The sequence below is a fragment of the Schistocerca cancellata genome, chromosome 5 (genome assembly GCF_023864275.1).
Source record: "Schistocerca cancellata isolate TAMUIC-IGC-003103 chromosome 5, iqSchCanc2.1, whole genome shotgun sequence".
NCBI lineage: Eukaryota > Metazoa > Arthropoda > Insecta > Orthoptera > Acrididae > Schistocerca > Schistocerca cancellata.
Genome location: NC_064630.1, coordinates 734,270,702 through 734,295,916, shown reverse-complemented (window position 1 = coordinate 734,295,916; position 25,215 = coordinate 734,270,702). Strand labels below are relative to the sequence as shown.

The window sequence follows — 25,215 nt, the reverse complement described above, 5'->3', positions numbered from 1 at the left end:
ACAAAAAACTGATGGGGCTCAAATCTGGAATGTGAAGGACCAGTTTATGTCACTCCTCCAGAAGATCAGTTTGCCAGGGGAAATTCCACGAACCCGTAGTATAGACACATTTGACAAGTGTGCTCTGGCTCCATCTTGCTGAAACCATATTCTTTGGTTTTAGCTGACAAAGTTTTACAATTCAGGCACCAAAAAGACATTTAACATCATCACATAATGTTCTGAATTCCCTGTAACTACACGACCACTCTTGTTGTCGAAAAAGACTGTCCCAATTACTCCTTGAGCTGACATCGCAGCCCAAACAGTAACTTTTGGTGAATGAAGGGGTTCAAGTGCTTCTGTTTAGAATTCATTGCACTTCAGTAATGGCAGTTTTGCTTATTGACATGACTGTTCAGCTGAAAATGAGTATCATCAGAAAACGAAATGTTGTTAAATGAAGGACACTCAGTCACATCGTTAATGAACTGCTGTCTATATGTCTGGCTACCTGAAGCTTTAATTCTTGCACCAACTGGATATTGTAAAGATGCAGTTTAAGGTCTTTTTGCAGAATTTGGTGTTTTGATGATCTATGCACATTTAAAGAACCTGCACAGATGCAAATGGGGAAGTTAGGATTGTCATGAACAGATCAATTTTCACTCTCCACGGATTCAGTCGCTCTTGATAACCTTGGGCACCCAATTTTCAGTTTGGTCAGTGTTGAACTAGTCTCCTCAAACGTTTTTATCCATTTCCAAATAAGGGGAACACTTGGAACATCATTTACAGTCTGCAATCCACAATCACTGCAAAATTTCCTCCATGCTAGTCACCAAATCACCATTTTTATAAAATTCTCATACTCAGAATATGCAGTATGCCCCTGAGAAGCACTCCACATTTATTAATTCCTAAAGGCCAAGCAAACAATGAATGTACATCCAACTCTGCTCCGATTTGCTATGCATGCACAGAGAGCTCTTCAATTACAAACTTTCTTTTGAGACACCCTGTATATTTTTCTTTATTGTTTGCTCATAATTCTCAGTTTTTCACAGTTTCCTCTTTCTATCTAAGATGCTTTTCTTTTGCCTTCTTCATGCAGTATTTGCAACATTTTTTGGTATTTTTTAAATAACTTTGTTAAACACTTATCCTCTTCATTTATGTCCACATAATCTTAATTTTCCAAGATGCTGAACTTGTTGCTGAATTTGATATAGTGTGTTTCACTATTAAGTGAATTCTCTTAATCAACATTTCTGATTCTCTGCCTAATATGGTTGCTTCTTTTGATTTTTGTGTCAATTTTTACTTTTGGTCTTAAAAGGTTATGATCAGTTGAAAATCTAAAATGGTTTCAGCCTACAATATCCTGCTCAATTTCTTCATTGTCTGATAAATATAATCAGTTACAGTCATCCGGCACACTATTTTGTCATTTTTTCACTACTCTCTATGTAACCTTACAACATACAACATTTGGTTTAAATTATTTTCCAAATCCACTAACCTATCACTCCTTCATAAAATTCTGTGGTGTACTGTCTCTTGAATAAAAAAAATTGTTTAAGTAGTTGGATTTTTAAAATCCAAATCATTGTTATGTGTAATTGTTTGTTACATTATCTAAAGTACGTTAAGGTCTGACTGAATCACAACACACTTAATACAGGGTGTTTCAAAAATGACCGGTATATTTGAAACGGCAATAAAAACTAAACGAGCAGCGATAGAAATACACCGTTTGTTGCAATATGCTTGGGACAACAGTACATTTTCAGGCAGACAAACTTTCGAAATTACAGTAGTTACAATTTTCAACAACAGATGGTGCTGCGGTCTGGGAAACTCTATACTACGATATTTTCCACATATCCACCATGCGTAGCAATAATATGGCGTAGTCTCTGAATGAAATTACCCGAAACCTTTGACAACGTGTCTGGCAGAATGGCTTCACATGCAGATGAGATGTACTGCTTCAGCTGTTCAATTGTTTCTGGATTCTGGCGGTACACCTGGTCTTTCAAGTGTCCCCACAGAAAGAAGTCACAGGGGTTCATGTCTGGCGAATAGGGAGGCCAATCCACGCCACCTCCTGTATGTTTCGGATAGCCCAAAGCAATCACACGATCATCGAAATATTCATTCAGGAAATTAAAGACGTTGGCCGTGCGATGTGGCTGGGCACCATCTTGCATAAACCACGAGGTGTTCGCAGTGTCGTCTAAGGCAGTTTGTACCGCCACAAATTCACGAAGAATGTCCAGATAGCGTGATGCAGTAATCGTTTCGGATCTGAAAAATGGGCCAATGATTCCTTTGGAAGAAATGGCGGCCCAGACCAGTACTTTTTGAGGATGCAGGGACGATGGGACTGCAACATGGGGCTTTTCGGTTCCCCATATGCGCCAGTTCTGTTTATTGACGAAGCCGTCCAGGTAAAAATAAGCTTCGTCAGTAAACCAAATGCTGCCCATATGCATATCGCCGTCATCAATCCTGTGCACTATATCGTTAGCGAATGTCTCTCATGCAGCAATGGTAGCGGCGCTGAGAGGTTGCCGCGTTTGAATTTTGTACGGATAGAGGTGTAAACTCTGGCGCATGAGACGATACGTGGACGTTGGCGTCATTTGGACCGCAGCTGCAACACGGCAAACGGAAACCCGAGGCCGCTGTTGGATCACCTGCTGCACTAGCCGCGCGTTGCCCTCTGTGGTTGCCATACGCGGTCGCCCTACCTTTCCAGCACGTTCATCCGTCACGTTCCCAGTCCGTTGAAATTTTTCAAACAGATCCTTTATTGTATCGCTTTTCGGTCCTTTGGTTACATTAAACCTCCGTTGAAAACTTCGTCTTGTTGCAACAACACTGTGTTCTAGGCGGTGGAATTCCAACACCAGAAAAATCCTCTGTTCTAAGGAATAAACCATGTTGTCTACAGCACACTTGCACGTTGTGAACAGCACACGCTTACAGCAGAAAGACGACGTACAGAATGGCGCACCCACAGACTGCGTTGTCTTCTATATCTTTCACATCACTTGCAGCGCCATCTGTTGTTGAAAATTGTAACTACCGTAATTTCGAAAGTCTGTCTGCCTGAAAATGTACTGTTGTCCCAAGCATATTGCAACAAACGGTGTATTTCTATCGCTGCTCGTTTAGTTTTTATTGCCGTTTCAAATATACCGGTCATTTTTGGAACACCCTGTAAGTACTTCATCTCCTTCCACTGACAATAAAAAATTTGCCACAGTGCTCACAAACTGCTGTTTTATTCAGCAGTGAAACAATAAATAATATAAAATGTACGAATCCAACTGTCTACTTTTACAATCTAAACTAACAAATAATGACTCATCTTCCACAATTCATTCAAAGCACTAGTCTCACCTACACAGCAGTGTTTACGACCATACATAGGCAAACCTTTGATACAGTGACAACAGAAATCCTGATGCTCGTACTGCTACAGAGGACAAATCCCATGGGCACCCAGTCACAGTGAGCTCGCTACCATCAAATATACTGCTGTCTCAATACTGATCATCCTAACAATGACTGTCAGTCATATAGCTATTGTGTGTGTGTGTGTGTGTGTGTGTGTGTGTGTGTGTGTGTGTGTGTGTGTGTGTGTGTGTGTAATTATTTAATTAGCTGAGGTATCAAGAGAATGCTCTCTCTTCATCGTGGTGACTATCAGAAATTAAACTGCTCATATCTGAATACACATCAAGAAATGAATAGATATTATAGGGTGAAAACGTGGCTTAACTCGGAACTGGGAGGAGAATCCTTAAGGGGAGCTGGAACAATGAAAATGACAAAATTAGTGTTTTTTGTTTTCTTTTTCATTATAAAATTATTTGGAGTTTTCTGAATAAAACAAATCAAGTTTCACCCTTCTAAGTGAATTCTATGTGTGTTATTTATCGCTGCAAAGTTGACGTGCCGCGTAAACGGTTGTAGTGACTTGGTGTGTCACCTCTGATGGTGCCGCTCACTGGCTGTAAAAATAAGCACCATTCCATCAATAGAGTGTTTAAGAAAAGGCACAATGAGTGGAAGAAGAAATCTTTTGTTGTCTCGAAGGGAGATGCTGCTGAGACTGCTTCACCAACTACTCCAAATGAATGTGATAGAACTTCTTCCAGCAAGAAACTTTGTGACAACAAAGAAAAATTTGAGAACTATGAAAGTGACAGTAATGATGTGAATGAAATAATTAACATTTCCTTACTCTCTAATATTTTGAAACATAACGTATTATGCCAAATTTGCAAAGAAAGATGACTGGAATCGAAAATAACTTCACACATTGGTTTGGCATGTAAAATGTTATTGAAGTGTAACAAATGTGCTGCAGAAGTTTCATCTTCTAATTCTAACAGTATTCCTCTTATTGGTAATAATGGAAAGAAGGTGCATGACATAAATGTTAGGCTAGTGTACGGCTTGCGTTACATTAGCAAGGGTAGTGTGCAGGGACAATGCTATGTGGAATTATGAACTTGCCAAAATCACCAACCAAGTTTGGATTTTATAATGAATTGGTGGGATCTTCTGCTGAAGATATTGCTCAAGCAACAATGAAGAAAGCAGTTGAAGAAGCTGTGACAGATAATGGGAATTGTAGAGATTTAACTGTTGCTTTAGATGGATCATGGCAATGTGGAGGTCATAAATCTCTAAATAGAGTTGTGGCAGCTACCAGTGGAGACAGTTGCAAAGTAACTGATGTTGCTATTCTCTCAAAACATTGTAGATGTAAGGGCAACACCAAGGACAAACATAGTGAAAATTGTGAAGCAGATTTTCACAGTATGAGTGGAGCAATGGAAGTAGAGGGAGTGGAAGCAGTTCTTTCCAGATCACAGGAATGGTGTAATGTATGATACACTAACTATCTAGGAGATGGTGATTCTAAGGGATATAAAGCTGTAGAGGAAGTCAGACCTTATGGCAATGAAATTCACATTAAAAAACAGGAGTGCACTTGACATGTGCAGAAGCGCATGGGGGCTCACTTGTGCAAAAATTAAGTAGACATTAGGATCCCAGAAGCTTAGTGATGGTAAGACCCTTGGAGGAAGAGAAAGACTGACAGATGAAGCAATTGATAGATTGCAGAGGTATTATGGGTGTGCAATTAGGCAAAATACAAGAAGCATTGAGCATATGAGGAGAGCAGCATGGGCATTTTTTTTTTATACTGCATCAACAAATGAGCACCCACAACATGCACTGTGCCCCACAAGTGATGACTCGTGGTGTCAGTACCAATCAGGAAAGGAATATGCCCATGAAAACAGTTTGCCAAATGCTGTAATTAATGTAACGAAGCCCATATTCAGAGATTTATCACAGCCAAGTTTATTGGAAAAGTGTTTACATGGGAAACAAAATCCAAATGAAAGTGTAAATAATTTAATTTGGATTAGGATTCCCAAAAGAGTGTTTGTACAGATAAAAATGTTGCATTTTGGAGTGTATGATGCAGTGGCAACGTATAATGAAGGAAATATTATCAAATGTGATGTGCTGAAATGTTTAGGTTTCCAACCAGGACACAACACCATTTCCACAATGCGACTAATTGATGAAGAGAGACTAAGAGGTGCAGGAAGAAGAGACAAAAGCCTACAACATGCAGCAAAAGGGAAGAAAAGACCAGTGCAAATGAAACAACACTGGAAAAAGAAGAGACTGCTGATAATCCATCATATGGGACAGGAATGTATTAAAAAACTTTGCAAGCCATTTCCTGTAACTTTAAAATTTTCATCTTTGAGGAACATTTTCTCAAAAACTGCTAACAGTATACCATTGAAATTTAAACACAACATTGTTTTCTTCTTTTCCTTCATTTTTATAATAAATTGTTAAAAAATATTGCATAATTCAAGAGATATAGAAGAAAAAGTGCAAAATTTTAGAGAAAAAATAAGCATCTGTTTAAAAAAAATTGTAAAACAAAAACCAATAAATATTTCCTAACATGGCATTATAACTTTGTAGAGAAATATTCACTGAACATGTACTCCAAATTTCAGAGCAATATGTTTAACGGTTTTAGAAAAAATGTTCCTTCTATTTGCTAAAATTAACATGGAGGAGATGGACCATTCCGGCTCCCTTTAATTATATCTCAGAGAGGATTAAGGGAAACAACCAGATTCAATTCCATAGTCCAATCCAGAGACACTCATTATGCATCTGTTAGCCATTGTCTTCATGAATCACTTCATGGAAAACAAATACAAATGGGCTGCTCGCCAATCTGTTCAGCACACAACAAAATAAGTACTGAATATCTGCACCTCCTTAGACTAAATGTATTATGTGCTGCCAATAAACACTGACTGCGAAATGACAATATCAGCATGAGATTCCCGCTGACCTGCTGGCCTACAATCAGTATGTGAACTGCTCATATTGATTCAGACTTTTAAATTCAGAAACACTCAACTCTGGGCTCAGAAAGCTATCAGCCTAACTTCGCCAATATTTATAATTTTTCATCCGTCTCATGGTACTTTTTGGCCTTCCATGATAGTGTACTAGCGGTAGGGCTCTCAAAAACCTTTCTGCCATAGGCAAAATTAGTATTCTGGTTCACATAAGTGACTACATGGAGGAGTGGACTGAAGGAACTTGGGCAATGGCTTCAAACACATCCAGTTATTTCTAAATCCATATTTTACTGCATGAGATAGGGCTAAACTGTGATGCTGATGGTAGCGATGGTGGTGGAGGTGATATATTTGTTTCTTTAGCACTCTTACGATGAGATGTGTGTTGTTAAAAGAAAACAGTATTTTAGACTTGAATTAAAAGGTACGTCAAATCACTCTCTCTCTCTCTCTCTCTCTCTCTCTCTCTCACACACACACACACACACACACACACACACACATACACATTAAAATCCAACCACCGGTCAGTAAAACTTCCAACTAAAAGAGAAATGACACAATGACTGTAAAAAAATAATGTAGAAAAAATCATGACTTAAGAAAGGTGACCCAGCCATTTGAACACACAAGACCTGCAACCTAATACAAGGGCCAGCCACAAAATTTTAAAGCACAAACCTTACTCATCTCATCATCTTCTGAAATACAAGGCAGGCCCTAACATAACATCAAAATATGAAATGAATTTCATTAAAATCACACATAGTGAAATACCACAGGTATTCAAATGGTTGGATCCTTTCACAGGAGCTAAAGTCATGCCTAAGGTGCCTATGTCCTACATAAAACTGAGTAAGGGAGATTTTTTTTCTTTTTGTGTGATTGGGAGGAGGAATGCCACAGGTAGGTAGCTGCTTTCACAGACCACATATTCTTGCACACTCTATAGTGTGAGCACACACAATCAAACACTGCACAATACAAGTGCCTACAGACATCGCATCACAATGTGGTCAGACAGTGCAGCAAGGTTTGTGCCATGTGCACAACAGCCCCTTATAAGTTCGGTGCACTGGGCCTCACTTATGTTTAAGCAAAGTTGTTGTATGTCACCTAAAAGACTCTATATTCATGTGTTCTATAATTACGAGACTTTGGACTGCTATATACTTCATTCAGTGTTATTGTGGATCTCTTCATGTGGAAGAACAACATTGGCGGTGAGTGCAGTATTCTACTCCACGTGTTTCATTTCTGTGGTTCAATATAAAGCCCAAACGTTAATGGAACAAGTTCTTCAATCTCTTGATGAATAACATCGAGCTCTCACTGTCCAGTGGCAGGCTATCTCCATGGCATTAAGCATTTTGGCAACCTCAGTGACATCACATTCTACAGCTGGTGACACAACCCCCACTGTTTCTTCCGTATGATGATTCCGTGGAGACTGGGACACACATGAAAAATGCCTTTGGCAACATTTTCAGGCTTTTGGACTCACCAATCCACAACTTCTGTATGGCTTTATTTTTGCCAATAGATTTCTCCTTGTGTTTATCACCTTTTGTATCAGCTAGCTCCTCTTCAGGAACCTGCCAGTCTCTCTTTTGATGAAATATGTCAGTTGCTCTATAATTATCATTGCAAATGTACTCATGTTATTGCTGCTTGCATTGGGTTATACTACTATCAAAAGTGACGGTAAGTCATACAGAGCTTCGGCAGCAGAACTCCATGGGCTTAGTGTAGTCATTCAAGAATTTCTGTGTGAATTCTAGAACCACTCAGCCTTCTACCGTCTCTGACACATGATGTTCCGGATATGAGTGTGGGATGGTAGAATCTTACCTACTGCACGTCACATGTTTGTGTGTGCAGGTTTAAAATCAGTCACAGGAAGAAAGTAGACATGACGGATGAACGGCATCGACAAGTACCTGTCGGGCAATCCATAGATGTTTTAGTGAGTGTGTAAGGAAGAACCATGGAGTTTATATGCAGCTCTGTGCTTATTGGGTCATTGACTATTGTTATGAAAACAAAGACAGCTGAAAAAGAACTCTTGAAAACTCTTGACGTAACCTTGCTATAGGCAAGACTTATTTTGTGATTTATGTTAAGAAAAGTTATGGTATCAAAGCCAACTTTCTTTTAACTGTAACTCAATTTGTTTCTGACGTTCGACTGTTACCGGAAGTTATATACTTATGTTGAAAGTGAGGTTTTATTGTGTATGAAAGTCAAATACATCGTTAATTGATGAAAAAGAAAGTTTGTATATCTACTTATTTCATAAGTAGAAAGAGTCTAAGAATTCCTGTACCTAGCTTTATTCGACAGAGAAGAAGTCAAGAGGGTTTCCAGCAGCCGGCTATCCACTAAAGAAGATCGGCTGCAAATTCCAAGTAAGTCACCTCGCAAATAACTGGAAAGTGGTTTTGAGGAATAAACTGAAATAACCCAGATTCGCATTCACACTTTAAGTCTGAAACTTTAGATTAGCTGCCACTGCCAGTTTGTTACTGAAGCCTACAAGGGCTCATATGCTGATTCAGTGGTTCGTGATGCTCTAACATGCCTGGCTCCTCCTCAGCTAGCATCGGTTAGCTCATGGTAGAAGACGATGAGTAGCAATGCAACCATGGCCTCAATGCCGCATGGGGCAGCACCATGCCAAGCAGCAGCAGCAGCAGCAGTTGGCATCACAACAGCAGACATGTGTTCATCTCCCATCACAACCTTATTGTTTTGTTTAATACGTACAATGTGTCAACCTGCTTAAACCAGACATGAACCTGGATGTAAGCAGTGTTTTTCAAGTGATGGAAGCCTCAAACAAACTCTACACTGAAGTATGTGTGATAGACAATGTTAAATGTGCAAATGTACACAGATGTGACAGTTATGTTAAATTCTTAAATGTATATGGATCTTGGATTACTGGCATTGCCGTCTGTATCTCATCAGTTGGTTAGTTACAACAAACAAATAATACCCATACTGGAACAGTTTTCAACTACCATAGTGTACAAAGCAGTTGTTCAGCCTTTCACCTAACACTACCAACCCTCAAAACTTATTTGGGTTTGATGTCTTCGAAATTTTTGGGTTCTCTATTTCTTATGAAGTGCATCTGGCATCATATCAAGCTCTGAATCAACAACTGAATGTGCTCTGCTGGGATTTTTCCTCCCTGTTCTTGGAAGATTTAGGATGCGCTACCAATTTTAAGGATCATAAAACAATGAAACTGATGGCATTCTCCCCCTCACCTCCTTTTCTTTTGTGCCTGCCCAGTCCCAGCAACTTTATGGGAGAAAGTCAAAGTGGAACTAGATCATCTTACATCTTTGAGTGTTGTCACACCTGTTCTATAGTGAATATTCTACTCTGTTGGTAAACGTCAAAAAACCTAAAGGCTACCTTCAGCTCTATGGTGGTTTTAAAGTGCCTATAAATTCACTGTCTGTTAGTGATACTTATCCCTTACCCCATCCGGAAGAACTCTTATCACAGCTATCTGGGGGCCAGTACTTTTGCAAAACAGACTTGTCAGAAGCCTATTTACGACTGCCTCAGGATGACGATTCCAAACATGTCCTCGTAGTGAATACCCTCTTCGGGTTATATCAATCCCAGCACCTGCCATTCAATGTGTTTAGCACCCCTGCCATTTCCCAACGATTTTTGTAACAAATCACGGCGTCTGTACTGGGGTGCAGGTTTCTCAACAGGCAAACATTTGCAGAACCTACATGCCTCGTTCACAGGTCTACCGGCCTCTGATGTAACTTGGGCACGCCATAATTTTTTCAGTCATCTACAGTTTATCTCTGTTTTGAAGTCTCACGTGCTGGCATCAAGTATTTACACCAGCATGTCGATGCCATTACAGTCTTGATGCATCCTACCAATGCCAAAGAGTTGCAAGTCTTTCTCGGAAAGATTGAATAGTGTCATAAATTTCTTCCTGGTGTAGCCACAAAGGCCCGGCAGCTTCATTATCTCTTACGTAAAGTTGTTCCATTTCACTGGTCGTCCACCTGCCAGTGTGCTTTTACCCTATTAAGGTCAAAATTACACTCAGCACCTCAGCAGGTGGTTCCGAAAGCCCTATTGCATACGCTTCTTTGACATTAAATCAGATGCAACAGAAAAAGAAGCCCTTGCTATTTCTATGTACTCCAAAAATTTCATGTTTTCCTATACAGTTGTAATTTTCATTTGATTACTGCTCATAAACCTTCAGTTTCTCTTTTCAGTCATTCAGCATCTTTACCAGATAAAGTGGCCCATCATCTGCAATGCTGGGCTCTGTTGTCATGCTGTAAAGATGAGATTCATTTCTGACCCGTAGCACAACACACTAATGTGGATGCTCTTTCTAGTTTGCCAACTGACCCTGATCCAGCATTTGAACAGAAGGAACTGTTGTGTTTCCATTTAGACATCAAAGCCCAAAACACCATGCCTGGTTTTCCCATTACCAGTTCTCAGACTTTGGTGGCTGTTGCAGCTGATTATGCTCTCTACCACCACCTCACAGCTCTCAATGATGTGTTACTGTTGGCTACTGAAGAGCCAGCGCCCAGGTTTGTGATCTTATCTGCAGTGTGGCGGGATGTCATTCTCCATCTGGACCACTGGGGTGTTTCTCATACAAAACTGCTGGCCTGCTGCCACGTTTTGGCCAGATATTGACAATGAAACGTGCATTGTAATAGCCTGCCTGCAGTGCACCACCAATCAAGATCTCTCTTTCCCTTTGGCTCACCCCCCAGCACTGCTGAGAGTGTGGTCATGCTGATCTTGTGGGGCTGATCATTCACTCCTTTTGGTTTGAAGTAGCTGATGCTTCTTCAAAATTTCCTTGTGTGGTTTGTTGCCTGTCCACTTCCACAGTGGCTATGGTCACAGCCCTCTCAAAGATTTTTTTTTTTTCTTTAGAAGAACTGCCACATACACGTGTGGCGAACAACGGCCAAAGTTTGTGCCTCAAGATTTTGTAGATTTTTGTACAAAGAGTGCCAACAAGCATGTTATGCCCCTCCATTTCATTCCCAGTCCAATGGAGAGGCGAAATGACTGGTCCATATGTTTAAAACTCGGATGAAAAAAAAAACACTCACTCTTTTCCCAAGGAAGCCTTCGATAGGTTCTCGAGTTCATATAGGTTCACTTCAGTTGGCGACCATAGCCTAGCGGAGCTTCTTCATGGCCGCCGGCTCTGCACACAGCTTCATCTGCTCTGGCCAACACCCAGCCACCCACCAGCATCCGACTCACAGCAATTCTATATGGGCTTTGCAGTTGGGGTCCACGGATTTGGCCGGCGCCCTAAGTGGGTACCAGTAGTCACCCATCACTGCTAAGGCTGCTGCCTCTGTGTCGTGCGCAACTCTGGTGGCTCGGTGTCATGACACTACAACCAGCAAAGTCCGTAGGCGACCGACCATGCAGCACAGGGGCCTCTGCCCCCATGGCCACTTCCACCATCTGTGCCAGCCTCCACAGTGCAATACACACCTCCTCCAGCTCAGAAGCCATCTTTGCTCTGGGTGCTGCCACCACTGGGTGGAGCAATCAGTGCCAGGCCACCTCCATCTCTGCAGGCCCTATTGCTGCCACCATTTTCTCTGCTGCCTCCATCACCGCATGCCTGTCCGGATGTTGGCATGGGTACAGCATCACCATCACCAGTGCTTCCTTACTGTCTCTCAAGGGGAGTCGGCACCACACATATCCGTGCCCGTGCCATTTCAGACCAAATTCTCCTGTGACAGCATGACAGCCACTCCAGCAGTCGTCACTTACCTATGAAGACATGGACAGTTTTCCCCAAGGGGGAAGAAGTGTTGGACCTTAAGTGTGAGTGTGTGTAACCGAAAAGTGCATGATGCAAGTGCCTCCACAGCTGGCCTAGAGAAGTCACCTCACAAATTGGACAGACGGCGCAGCAAACATTGTGCAATGTGCACAACAGCCCAAAACAAGCCCGGTGCACCAGGCCCTCAGCCTCACTTATGTTTACTTGCTTATTGTATGCTCACCTAGAAGACTGTGTATTGATTTGTTCCATAGTTATCACACTTTGTACTGTTCTCTACCTCATTCAGTGTTAGTGTGGATCTCTTCATACAGAATAAAACTTGGCTGGTGTTACTTCTGATATTGTGTCCATACAACAGTACAACATCCTTCATCTCCGGTCACTCTTCCACCCACTAGTAAAGTATTTTTGGGCTCAACAGCAAGCTCACAGCCTGCACAGAAGTGGCACACTTTTCAATTCTGTCATTCCTAAAGGCTTTTATTCCCATGTGCCCTTGTAGCAAGTAGAATGCTATATCCTGTTCTTGCTGTTGCAGCAAGACAAGAGTATCTTGTATATTCTTTATAATTTCTCAGTCGGTTCAACATAACTGGAGGGCAACGCATTTTAAAATGTTAGGAGCTTTGAGGGATTCAGTACCCAAGTTGTGATATGTGGCACTCATGTAAGCTACCGAATGAAAGTGGTGCCCAGAAACCTCACTGACTCTTTAAATTTGAAAAGGTATCTCTCAATTTAAGTTCCACCATTTAACACCCCCTTTACAAACATTAAGTGTATTGTGTTGGTCAGTTACAACTGGGTGTTAGCCTAACTTTTGACATTTCAGTAGCAGTTATGCTTGCTCAGCAAATGATATCTCTCCTAGAAGGATTCCATCCTAGAGGCATTCCATTGACTTCAAATTTACGTAATCGATTCTAATGTTATATGCAGTAAAACGGGGATACTAGTGGGAGTACTAGATGGAATACATTTTGAAACATGGATGTTTTCACTTTGTGGTACTGATTGTTTTGGGAGCTAGTCTGTTGAGCTCTCCTGTTTAGTATTTGTGGTGTCACCGCCAGACACCACACTTGCTAGGTGGTAGCTTAAATCGGCCGCGGTCCATTAGTACATGTCGGACCCGCGTGTCGCCGCCATCAGTACTTGCAGACCTAGCGCCACCACATGGCAGGTCTAGAAAGACGGACTAGCACTCGCCCCAGTTGTACGGACGACATTGCTAGCGACTAGACGTACGAAGCCTTCCTCTCATTTGCCGAGAGACAGTTAGAATAGCCTTCAGCTAAGTCCATAGCTACGACCTAGCAAGGCGCAGTTAACCATATCTGGAGAGAGTCTTACTTGTATTCACCATAGAGATGTACCACTCAAGAGAATAAAGTTAAGTATATGAGATGCTCCGTTCTTTTCTCTATAGCATTCATTAAGTATCCTGTTCCAGAACTCACGCCAGCCGGCGTGTGTGTACGCGTGCCTATCGGTAACCTCACCCTGTGTCTAGACTGTCTTGTATAGACACAACAAAACATGGCGACGAGTTAAAAAAGGGTTTTGTTCTTTCTAATTGCTTACATTTACTTGTGTCATGGCTTCGCCACAATCTCCAGATGTACTGTCCGAATTTTATCGCTTGCAGAATCAGCAGACGCAGGCGTTATTGGATGCCCTTGGACAGCTCGTCCAGGGTCAACGTGCCATTCAAACCGATGCGGCAGCCGCCGCTTCGCCGCTCCTGCAGCCACAACATGCAGTTGCACCGCCGTTTCGCAACTTTGACGCGGCGCAGGAAACATGGCCGGAGTGGTCCCGACAGTTTGGATTCCATCTCGCCGCCTACAGAATTCAAGGTAACGAGCGGCAGCCTCACTTCTTGTCTTGTGTCGGCGTGCCAACGTACCGTGTGATAGTGAAATTGTTTCCCCGACGCGACGTAGCAACTCTGTCCTACGAAGAAATTGTGTCGGCTTTAGATGCCTATTTCAAAGAAACAGTAAATGTCATTGCAAAAAGGTATACGTTCTTTCGTACAAAACGTACGGCCGGTCAAACTAATAGGGAGTGGGTTGCAACTTTGCAAGGCCTTACTAGGGACTGCGCATTTGAATGTGACTGTGGCCTTCCTTATTCAGATACAATGGTGCGTGATGCAATAGCACAGAACGTTTCTGATGTTCGCATAAGGGAACAGATTTTGAAACTAGTTAATCCCTCCCTTCCACAAGTGATAGACATATTGGATAGGCAAGACACACTTGACTGTGCTCAGGAATCTTTTGAAGCTTCGCCAGCAGTGTGTAACATTAACCGGCCCGCTGGACGCGCTGCGCGGCCCGGTAACCGGCCCTCGCGCACTTCGACGCAGCTGACGCCGCGCTCTAAACCAGGTGTGCCTCGCCAGCCCGCAAATGCAGTGAAATCATGCCCGCGGTGTGCTACTAGACATTCGCGTGAAAATTGCCCGTCACGCCAAGCTATTTGCTTTTACTGTCACAAGAAAGGACATGTTCAAAGTGTTTGCCAGAAAAAGCTCAGATCAGACAATCACAACCGTTCCAGGCCCTTTGCTTCGCGCCGGAATCGAACCACGGACACTCAGGCTCGGGAACCTTCGCCCATGGACATTCACGTAGTTAATGCCACTCCGCCCAGTGTTACTCTTTCTAACAGTGACTGTGTTCGTCCCACAAAAAGTGTGCGTCGACGTCGACGGCAATCCCGTCACGTCGCAAGTGATTCTGTACCAGTGTCTGTTCACGTTGCACAAAACAGTCGCTCTTGTCGTCAACAGGACAATAAACTTTTTGTAGATTTGGACTTTGCCGGACAAGTGATACCATTCCAGCTCGATACCGGAGCTGCAGTTTCATTGCTCAATCACGCCACGTACAAACAACTGGGCGCACCGCCGTTGCGTGCCGCAAAAGTTCAGCTCACTAGTTATTCAGGACAGCATATCCCTGTGTTAGGACAGTGCAGCCTTCTTGCAACATACAAGGGACAAACAAAACTTGTGTCGTTTTACGTTCTTCGTTCTTCTGCTGCAGTGAACTTGTTTGGTTTAGATTTATTTCAATTGTTTAACTTGTCTATTGTGAATCAGGTCCTATCAGTGAACCAGACTGTGCCTTCAGCCAGTGTTTCTAGTCTATGTGAGGAATTTGCAGACATTTTTGCTCCGGGCCTTGGTTGCGCTAAGAACTATGAAGCACATTTGGAACTAAAAGTCAACGCGCAACCGAAATTTTTCAGAGCGCGCAATGTTCCCCACGCATTGCGTGATGAGGTCGCAAGAACATTAAAAGATTTAGACTCGCAAGGTGTCATTGAACGTGTGCAGGCTTCTCTCTGGGCCTCACCCTTAGTGATTTTGCAAAAACCTTCCGGAAAATTGAGACTTTGCGTGGACTTCAAAGCAACAGTGAATCCACAACTAGTGACTGCTACTTTTCCTTTGCCCCGCCCGGAAGATCTTTTTGACAAACTGTGCCCGGGAAAATATTTTTCAAAGTTGGACCTAGCAGATGCGTACTTGCAAATACCGGTGGACGAAGAATCCCAGCGCGTATTAGTGGTTAACACGCATCTTGGACTATACAGATTCAAAAGACTGCCATTCGGGTGTGCATCCGCCCCTGCATTGTTTCAGCAATATTTACAAACTATTTGTGCGTCGGTCCCTACTGCAGCTAACTATCTGGACGATATAGTGATCTCAGGAAAGACAGAAGCAGAACATTTACAAAATCTCAGAACACTATTTCAGGTCTTGCGACAGAATGGTCTTCGCTTGCGGAAGGACAAATGTGTGTTTTTTGCTCGTGACTCGCCGTATCTGGGACATGTCATAAATGCCCAAGGCATCCATCCGAGTCCAGAGCACCTCAGTGCCATACAGGACTTGCCTGCACCACAAACTTTGAAGCAGCTACAGAGTGTGTTGGGAAAAATTAATTATTATCATCGCTTTCTGCGCAATGCCTCTTCCATTTCAGCTCCGCTTCATCGCTTACGCCGTAAAGGTGTTCCGTTCGTCTGGTCGACGGAATGCGAACGCGCCTTTCGCCAATTGAAATCGGCGTTGCTTTCAAATACTTGCCTTACGCCATTCGATCCCCAGAAACCCCTTTTGTTGATGGTAGATGCATCGGATTTCGGGATCGGTGCTGTGCTTGCGCACAAAGATGGTTCGCATGATCGCCCTATTGCCTTTGCGTCCAAATTGCTCTCGTCAGCGCAAAGAAATTATTCCCAGATAGAGAAAGAAGCTTTGGCTCTCGTGTTTGGTGTTACGAAGTTTCACGATTTCTTGTATGGTCGTCACTTTACCATCATTACAGACCACAAACCTTTGACATCGCTTTTTCATCCGAACAAGCCTGTACCTCCACGTACAGCGCAGAAATTCATTCGCTGGTCTCTTTTCCTCTCGCAGTACCGCTACGATATCTTGTACCGGTCCACTGCTAAGCACGGAAACGCAGATGCGTTGTCCCGTTTGCCTGTTGCCGAGGATAAAGCATTCGATTCTTCCGAACTTGCTTGCATGTTCATTGATGCGGAAACCGATGACGTGGTCGAATCGTTTCCGATTGATTTTCGTCGTGTAGCTACAGCCACAGCTGCAGACCCTGTCCTTGCTCCCGTTTTGCGTTTTGTTACTACGCAGTGGCCCTTGTCGAAGTCACGGATCGAGGATCCGATGGTTCGCCGATTTTTTGCTCACAAGGAGAGACTTTTTGTACGACGTGGTGTTTTGTTGTTGCATTCTGATAATGATCAGTCTAGGGTCGTGGTCCCACGTTCGTTACAGTCATCTGTCTTAAAGCTTCTCCACCAAGGACATTGGGGTATAGTGCGTACGAAACAACTTGCTCGTCAGCACTGTACTTGGTTCGGAATCGATGCTGCGATTACGCAAATGTGCTCTTCTTGCATGGCGTGTGCCGAACAACAATCCGCACCGCCGCGGAAATTCTTTGCTTGGCCAAAAGCCACTTCCCCATGGCAACGCTTACACATAGATTTTGCTGGTCCATTCTGGAATGCTCGATGGTTGGTTGTTGTCGATTCCTTCAGTAATTTTCCTTTTGTTGTCCGGATGTCTTCCACGACGTCCTCTGCCACCATCCAAGCGTTGTCTGCTATCTTTTGCATTGAAGGTCTTCCGCAGACTATTGTTTCTGACAATGGTCCACAATTCATGTCCGCAGAATTTCAGTCATTCTGCAAGGCCAATGGTATTCAACATCTGACATCCGCGCCGTTTTCGCCTCAGTCAAACGGTGCCGCTGAACGTTTGGTCCGGACTTTCAAGTCACAGATGTTGAAGTTGAAAGAGTCGCATTCTCGGGAGGACGCGTTGTTGCTATTTCTGTCTTCGTATCGCTCTCAGCCCCGCGATGGTCGCTCGCCGGCTGAGTTGCTTCACGGTCGTCCTCATCGAACCTTGATGTCTTTGCTGCATCCGCCGCATCAGGTTCCTGTGCAGCGGCAGACTCCTGCTTTTGCTCCTGGCGACGTGGTATTCTATCGCAACTATCGCGGTTCACGGCGTTGGCTCGCAGGGCGCATTCTTCGCTGCCTCGGCCGCGCGATGTATTTGGTTTTGGGGGCCTCTGGTGAGGTGCGTCGGCATCTCAATCAGCTGCGCCTCTGTCGTCGCCTGGGTTCTGCCGCTCCCCGTCTGCTTTCGGCGACGGAGCCGTCCGGTCAGCGCCCTGGGGACCCTTCTACTGGCTCGCCTCATCCCCAGGTGTTACCGACGATGCCTTCCATTCTGCCCCATGGCATCGCGCCGCCGCCACAGCCGCCGCCGGCGCAGCCCGCAGAGGACGCTTCGCTGCAGCCGCCATCCGCCTCCCTGGGTCACGCGCCGCCGATCGCTTCCCGTGACCAGCTGTCCTCCGCCATGGAACTCTTGCCCGCTCCGGACCACGTGGCGTCATCGCGCGTCGGATACCCCGACGCAATGGAGGTCGACCCTTCGGGCCCTCCTGTTTCCTTACGGGCGCATGCGCCGCATGTTGACGTGCACCCTGGAGTAGGTTTCCAGGTGTTTCCTAGCTCCCCTCGGACCGAATGGCCGGGTGCGGGTGGCACAGCCTCGCCTGTTGTTAGGCTCCCCACCTCATCGCATACGTCAACATGGGGCCCTCCCCACGGCGGGCGGAAGCCTTATAACACGACCGTTCGCCGATTTGCGGGGGAGGAATGTGGTGTCACCGCCAGACACCACACTTGCTAGGTGGTAGCTTAAATCGGCCGCGGTCCATTAGTACATGTCGGACCCGCGTGTCGCCGCCATCAGTACTTGCAGACCTAGCGCCACCACATGGCAGGTCTAGAAAGACGGACTAGCACTCGCCCCAGTTGTACGGACGACATTGCTAGCGACTAGACGTACGAAGCCTTCCTCTCATTTGCCGAGAGACAGTTAGAATAGCCTTCAGCTAAGTCCATAGCTACGACCTAGCAAGGCGCAGTTAACCATATCTGGAGAGAGTCTTACTTGTATTCACCATAGAGATGTACCACTCAAGAGAATAAAGTTAAGTATATGAGATGCTCCGTTCTTTTCTCTATAGCATTCATTAAGTATCCTGTTCCAGAACTCACGCCAGCCGGCGTGTGTGTACGCGTGCCTATCGGTAACCTCACCCTGTGTCTAGACTGTCTTGTATAGACACAACAGTATTAATGTCAACTAATGATCTACATCTATAACCTGCAAACCACCGTGAGATGCATGGCAGAGGGTACATCCCATCATACCAGTTATTAGGGTTTCTTCTGGTTCCATTCGTGTATGGAGTGCGGGAGGAATGATTTTTTGAATGTCTCTGTGCATGCAGTAATTATTCTAATATTATCCTCACAATCCCTATGTGAGTGATACATAGCAGGTTGTTGTATAGGATACTATGTTTTCTCATTTTGTGAAGTGCAAAACTTCACATTTCTGAACATTTAAAGCAAGTTGCCAGTCTCTGCACCACTTTGAAATGTTGTAAAGCTCTGCCTCAATATTTATGCAGTTTCTTTCAGATAGTCCTTCCTTAGAGATAACTGCATAATCTACAAAAAGCCTGATTTCACTATTAATATTTTCTTCGAGGTTATTAATATACAACATGAGCAGTAAGAGCCCCAATAGACTTCCCTGGGGCACATCCGAAGTAATTGCTACATCTGCTGATGACTCTATATCCAAGATAACATGCTGTGTCCTCCCTGTCACACAGTCCTCAATCCAGTCACAAATTTCGTTTGATACCTCATATGATTGTACTTTTGACAATAAGCACAAGTGTTGCACTGAGTCATATGCTTTTTGGAAATCAAAAAACACAGCATCTACCTGGTTGCCTCGATCCTAAGCTTTCAGTATTTCATGTGAGAAAAGTGTGAGTTGAGTGTCACATGATCAATGTTTTCGAAATCCATGTTGTTTGGTACTGAGGAGGTCATTCTGTTCAAGATACCTCACTATGTTTGGGCTCAGAACATGTTCTAAGATTCTACAACAAGATAATATCAAGGATAATGGATAATAGTTTCGTTCGTCACTTCTACTACCCTTCTTGTGCCTTTTCCCCTAGAACTGGGCATTGTTTTTTGTTTGAGGGATCTACAATAGATGTAGTTAGAAGAGGGGCTAATCAGCCGCAAATTCAATATAGAATCTGATAGGGATCTCATTGGGCCCTGGAGCTTTGTTCAGTTTCAACAATTTCAGCTGTTTCTCAATACCACTGACACTAATACTTATTTCATTCATCTTTTCAGTGGTATGAGGATTAAGTTGGGGCTATTCTCCAAGGTTTTTCTTTGTAAAGGAAAATTTGAAAATGGAGTTAAATATTTCAGCTTTTGCTTTGCTACCCTCAATTTTAGTTCCTGTCTCATTCACTAGGGACTGGACACTAACTTTGGTGCCACTAACAGCCTTTACATACAACCAGAATTTCTTTGAATTCTGTGAAAGATCACTTGGCAATATGTTGTTACAATAGTCATTGAAGGCATCACGCAGTGCTCTCTTGACAGTCAAACACATTTCATTCAGCTCCTCTCTATCTACAGCCTTATGTTTTATCTTACATCTCAGTAATCTCTGTTTCTTTAGAAGTTTCTTTACAGTGACTGTAAACCACGAAGGGTCCCTTCCATTATGAACTGTTGTACTGGGTACATATCTATCTAGCAACTAATCTTTTTAAATTCAGCCACAGTTGCTCTATACGCTCCTGCCCTGACGGACTGGACATCTTTTGGCCGAGAAAGATATGAGCCATTTTGATTCTATGAAATGTTAAGGAAATACTTGTACATCCAGACAGAGGCCTTCATGTAGATATGCCTTATCAAATTGGGGAGCAGCAGGTGGCTCAGAGGCTGCTAGCTAACACTTGCTTCGTCTCTAAATCCATTAACCCCATTGGCACATAGCACAGTCAGACTGAGGGTGCTTTTTTATCTTCATGATGTAATCATGCCCCCTCTGACATACAACATTTCACCTCTACATTGCACGACGGTCATTGAAAGTTTATGGCTACCAAGTACTTACGTTATTCAGCAGTCCCCAGCTCAGAAACTAAGGGTTTGGCAAACCCAGAAGCCTAGCTCCCTGAGGTGATCACAGTTTGACACAACCTAGGAGATAAACATTGCTTTACAAAAGTCATGGAGACAGAGATCATTACACTCAAGTAAGGCTTTGTAAGCTGTGTGGTTACTTGATACGCAAGTGGAGTTAAAAGAGAAATCAAGCAGCATCAAATGGGGTGCAGTAGGTCACAGGTGGGCAACACGCAGCCTACAGGTCAGATGTGGCACACAACTGGTTTCAATCCAGCCCACAGAAGAAATTTGTGGGGAGAGAGAGAGAGAGAGAGAGAGAGAGAGAGAGAGAGAGAGAGAGAGAAAGTAAGCAAGACACTACAGAATTTTGCCAGGGGAGTTTTTAGAATAGCTATTGTCAAATGTCATAACTAAAGAAACAATGCTCACCACACACAAATAAATGTAAACGTCTGAAAATGGGGTAAACATAAAATGAATGTATGTACTCTCCAAACGTGTGTTTTTGAGGTGTAATTTTCTACTGTGGCTTTTCATTAAAGAGGTGTCATTAATATTGGTGCAATATATCGTACACACTGTCATGGACGCTACAGTTCTGGAGTGCTGCTGTCGTATCATGCCTGCGAGCCTAACAAACATGTAAACGTTGTCCACTGGTCACCAAAGGTTAAGTCTGAGTACGGTTATCAGAAGTGCAGGAAAAAACCAACTTTACAAGGACTAAACTGAACTAAAAATCTCATTTATCATGGAATACCAAGCAATGAAGAAGCTATATTCAATTTAACAGTCATATATTATTTCAGAATATTTCATGTGGAGATAGACTAGTGCTTTACAAATTGAAACTAGGTATAAAACTAGAAAGAAACTTACTGATTAGGGAGGAAATCTGAAATGTTGCACAATTATTTAACAATTCTACTTATGCAAAAAGCAAAAGTTCAGGTGTGTAGAAGCCAAAAGAAAATCTCAAATGAAACTAAGCCGCTATTAAATATAATGTGAATTTCAAGCAAACGATAAAAGGAACACGGCAGAATACTCTGAACTAAACAAAATTATTCACAAATATCTTTAAAAGTATGCCAAAAGAGACAATAAAAATTTTGCAGGGGAAAAAAGATATCAGTCAAATCCTTTACAATACGATTTGTCTAAAAGTAAGAAATGAAATAGATGAGAGAAACAATGATGCACCTAATTTGATGTACACTATTGTCAGTGCCCTTCATAGATGTATCCAATGTTTCTCTAATCTATTTTATTTCTTACAGATAGACAAATCATTCCGCAAAATATTTGACTTTTTTTTAATGTTTTGTTCAAAAAGCATGATCTTTGTGGCACCTCATTTGCTTTTCTGGTGTCTTCTGTTCTGGAAACATCCTAAATTTAGTGCTTGATTTGTAGGAAGCCATTTTAAAAATCAAATATTGCACCAAAGTTTTTTTTTTACTCAAAATTACTACACTTAGAAGAGATGACATTTTTAACACCCCATTTGCCTTCCTAGTGTCTTCTGTTATTGATATGTCCTAAATTTCGTACTTGATTCAAAGGAAATCATTCTAACAGTTAAGTACCACACCAATGTAGCTATTTATGTGTAAAATAGCTAGGCCACAAAGAGATTAACTTTCTGACACTTCATTTATATGGCTAGCAACAGCTGTTCATGAAATATTTCAGTTTTACCTCAAATCACTAATTAAGTTTTCCTTAATTACCCAGATTAGTTTCAAGCACTTTATTTTTTTTTTTTTTTTATTCAATAATAGATCTCACGCTGTCAATTTGACACCCCATTTGTCCATTTCCCACTCTCAGATCAGCTATATAAATTTGGACAAAAATGTATTGTGTTATTTTGCCTCAAATCACTAATTAATTTTTTATTAACTACACTAACTTCTTTCAAGCAAATAAACTCTATTTTGCAAAACTACACCTTACGCCAGCCAATCTGATACCTTCCCATTCTTGATTTCACTAAAACAATGTAGCAATGTAGGCAAAAATCCACTGCATAATTGATAGGGAGTTTTGTTTTCACCCTGCTCAAACATTTTACCAATAATTGAAAACAATAAGACTACAAGGAAAACAAAACAGAAACTTACAATCATTGCTTACCTGTTCTTACCTGTTGGGGATAACAACAACAGAGTTAAATGTACAAGATTCCAATATTACCTTCAAGTTCTTAGTGTGCAAGAGGAGTACCAGATAGTTGAAAAAAAGGTCATTCTGAATGTAATGATACACAAGATGTACAAAGCCATGGGTATGAAGGAAGGAAAAGTTCATGGGGATAATTGTGATTCAATAGACTTGTTTATAGCTCACGGAAAAATAAAACCTAACAAACTTACAAAGATTTTGTTAATATCACCTGCCAATAAGGAAAAGTCTGAAAAAATTCAATCAGTCAAAGCAATAAGCTGGTTCTGGCACCTATCCAGGCAAAGCAATAAGACGGTCTCACATTTAGTCAACATTAATGTCAAGTGGTCGTTATGTTTGTTGTTATGTTTGTTATCAGTTGTTGTTGTTACTGTTGCTACTGCTGCTGATGATGATTTATTATTAGAACCTGTTCATCAGGTATACTCACAGGCAGACTCACGTCCAGCAAGATGACAGATGTAGCTGCCAATAAGCAAACCAACCCTGCAGTCAGCTGCAATGTTGTAGCCTTGATAGCTGATGACACGTAGTCCAGCAGGAACACACAAACTCTTGGAAGGCTACCCACACTCACGAATACCGGAATAGGCTGTAATCACAAAATTTTCCTCAGAAAGTAATAGCCACTATAAGTTAGAGTATAATGATAATAACTACCATAAGTTAGAAAAGAGTGTGTTAACAAAATTTAATTTGCCTTGATACCTGCACTGTTGTTCCATTTGAATGAGTGCTTTACAATAGCAAAATAATTTATAGATCACTTTTGAAACTAATGTTGGCTCAGTACACCTGTATTTACTTAAACTGGAGAGAGCAATAGAATTTTAATATCAGTGTTTGATCCTGTGTGTATTCACATCATTTTCAGCACTGGTAGAATTTAATGAAAACTGTGTAATATTTGTACCTGCATTCATACTTTAAAATTCATTACACAAAAGCATGTGGTAACAGCTCCTGGTACAGAACTAACATACAAAGGTCCTAAATGACATCTTGGTGACAATTAAAGAAACTAACCATAGTAGATCCCAATGTCTAATCCAAATGTTCAAGCAGCGATTAGTACCCCAAGGTAGCACCTTCATGGTTTACTTTACAAAGAAATAGTATGTACGGGCTACTCACGGCAGATGGCAATATCTCCAGCCTCTTAGACTTCAAAGCATGTCACACAAAGACAGTCTGTTGCACAACAACATCAGCACACAATCGCACACAAACAAATTTTGAGCCCACACTCAGACTCTGAAGTATTCAGACTTGAGATGAGCCTGCTGGACACATGTGTTGCCAAACTCTTTGAACCATGGCAGGCTATAGTACAATGGATACTGTCATGTGCTGGTTCATATTCCTGTCTGTGTGGCAGAATATTGGGAATACCACTCAGGGAACTCACACAATACCTCTACACCATGGACCAAATTCTTTGCAGTCCTCACAAAACCTCACTATCCGAAATTAGTTTCCACATCTATATCTACATACATAGTCTGTAAACCACTGTATGATGTGTGGTAGTGGGTACCCTGTACCACTACTAGTCATTCTGTTTCCTCTTCCACTTGCACAGATGGCAGGGGTAAAATACAGGGAGCGAAAGGCTATTTACAATTTGTACAGAAACCAGATGTCAGATATAAGAGTCGAGGGACATGAAAGGGAAGCAGTGGTTGGGAAGGGAGTGAGACAGGGTTGCAGCCTCTACCCAATGTTATTCAATCTGTATATTGAGCAAGCAGTAAAGGAAACAAAAGAAAAATTTGGAGTAGGTATTAAAATCCAGGGAGAAGAAATAAAAACTTTGAGGTTTGCCGATGACATTGTAATTCTGTCAGAGACAGCAAAGGACTTGGAAGAGCAGTTGAACGGAATGGACAGTGTCTTGAAAGGAGGATATAAGATGAACATCAACAAAAGCAAAACGAGGATAATGGAATGTAGTCGAATTAAGTCGGGTGATGCTGAGGGAATTAGATTAAGAAATGAGACACTTATAGTAGTAAAGGAGTTTTGCTATTTGGGGAGCAAAATAACTGATGATGGTCGAAGTAGAGAAGATATAAAATGTAGACTGGCAATGGCAAGGAAAGCATTTCTGAAGAAGAGAAAATTGTTAACATCGAGTATAGATTTAAGTGTCAGGAAGTCGTTTCTGAAAGTATTTGTATGGAGTGT

General features: G+C 42.4%; 1 protein-coding gene across 1 annotated transcript in view; it reads right to left on the bottom strand.

The window, feature by feature from the left end:
* The window catches only part of LOC126187865 (transmembrane protein 241-like), a 76,007-nt gene that overhangs the window by 8,902 nt on the left and 41,890 nt on the right, over nt 1-25,215 (bottom strand). The window contains exon 3 of the mRNA XM_049929188.1: nt 23,459-23,620. Coding sequence (XP_049785145.1) covers nt 23,459-23,620 — 162 coding nt within the window. The remainder of the gene's footprint in view (nt 1-23,458; nt 23,621-25,215) is intronic.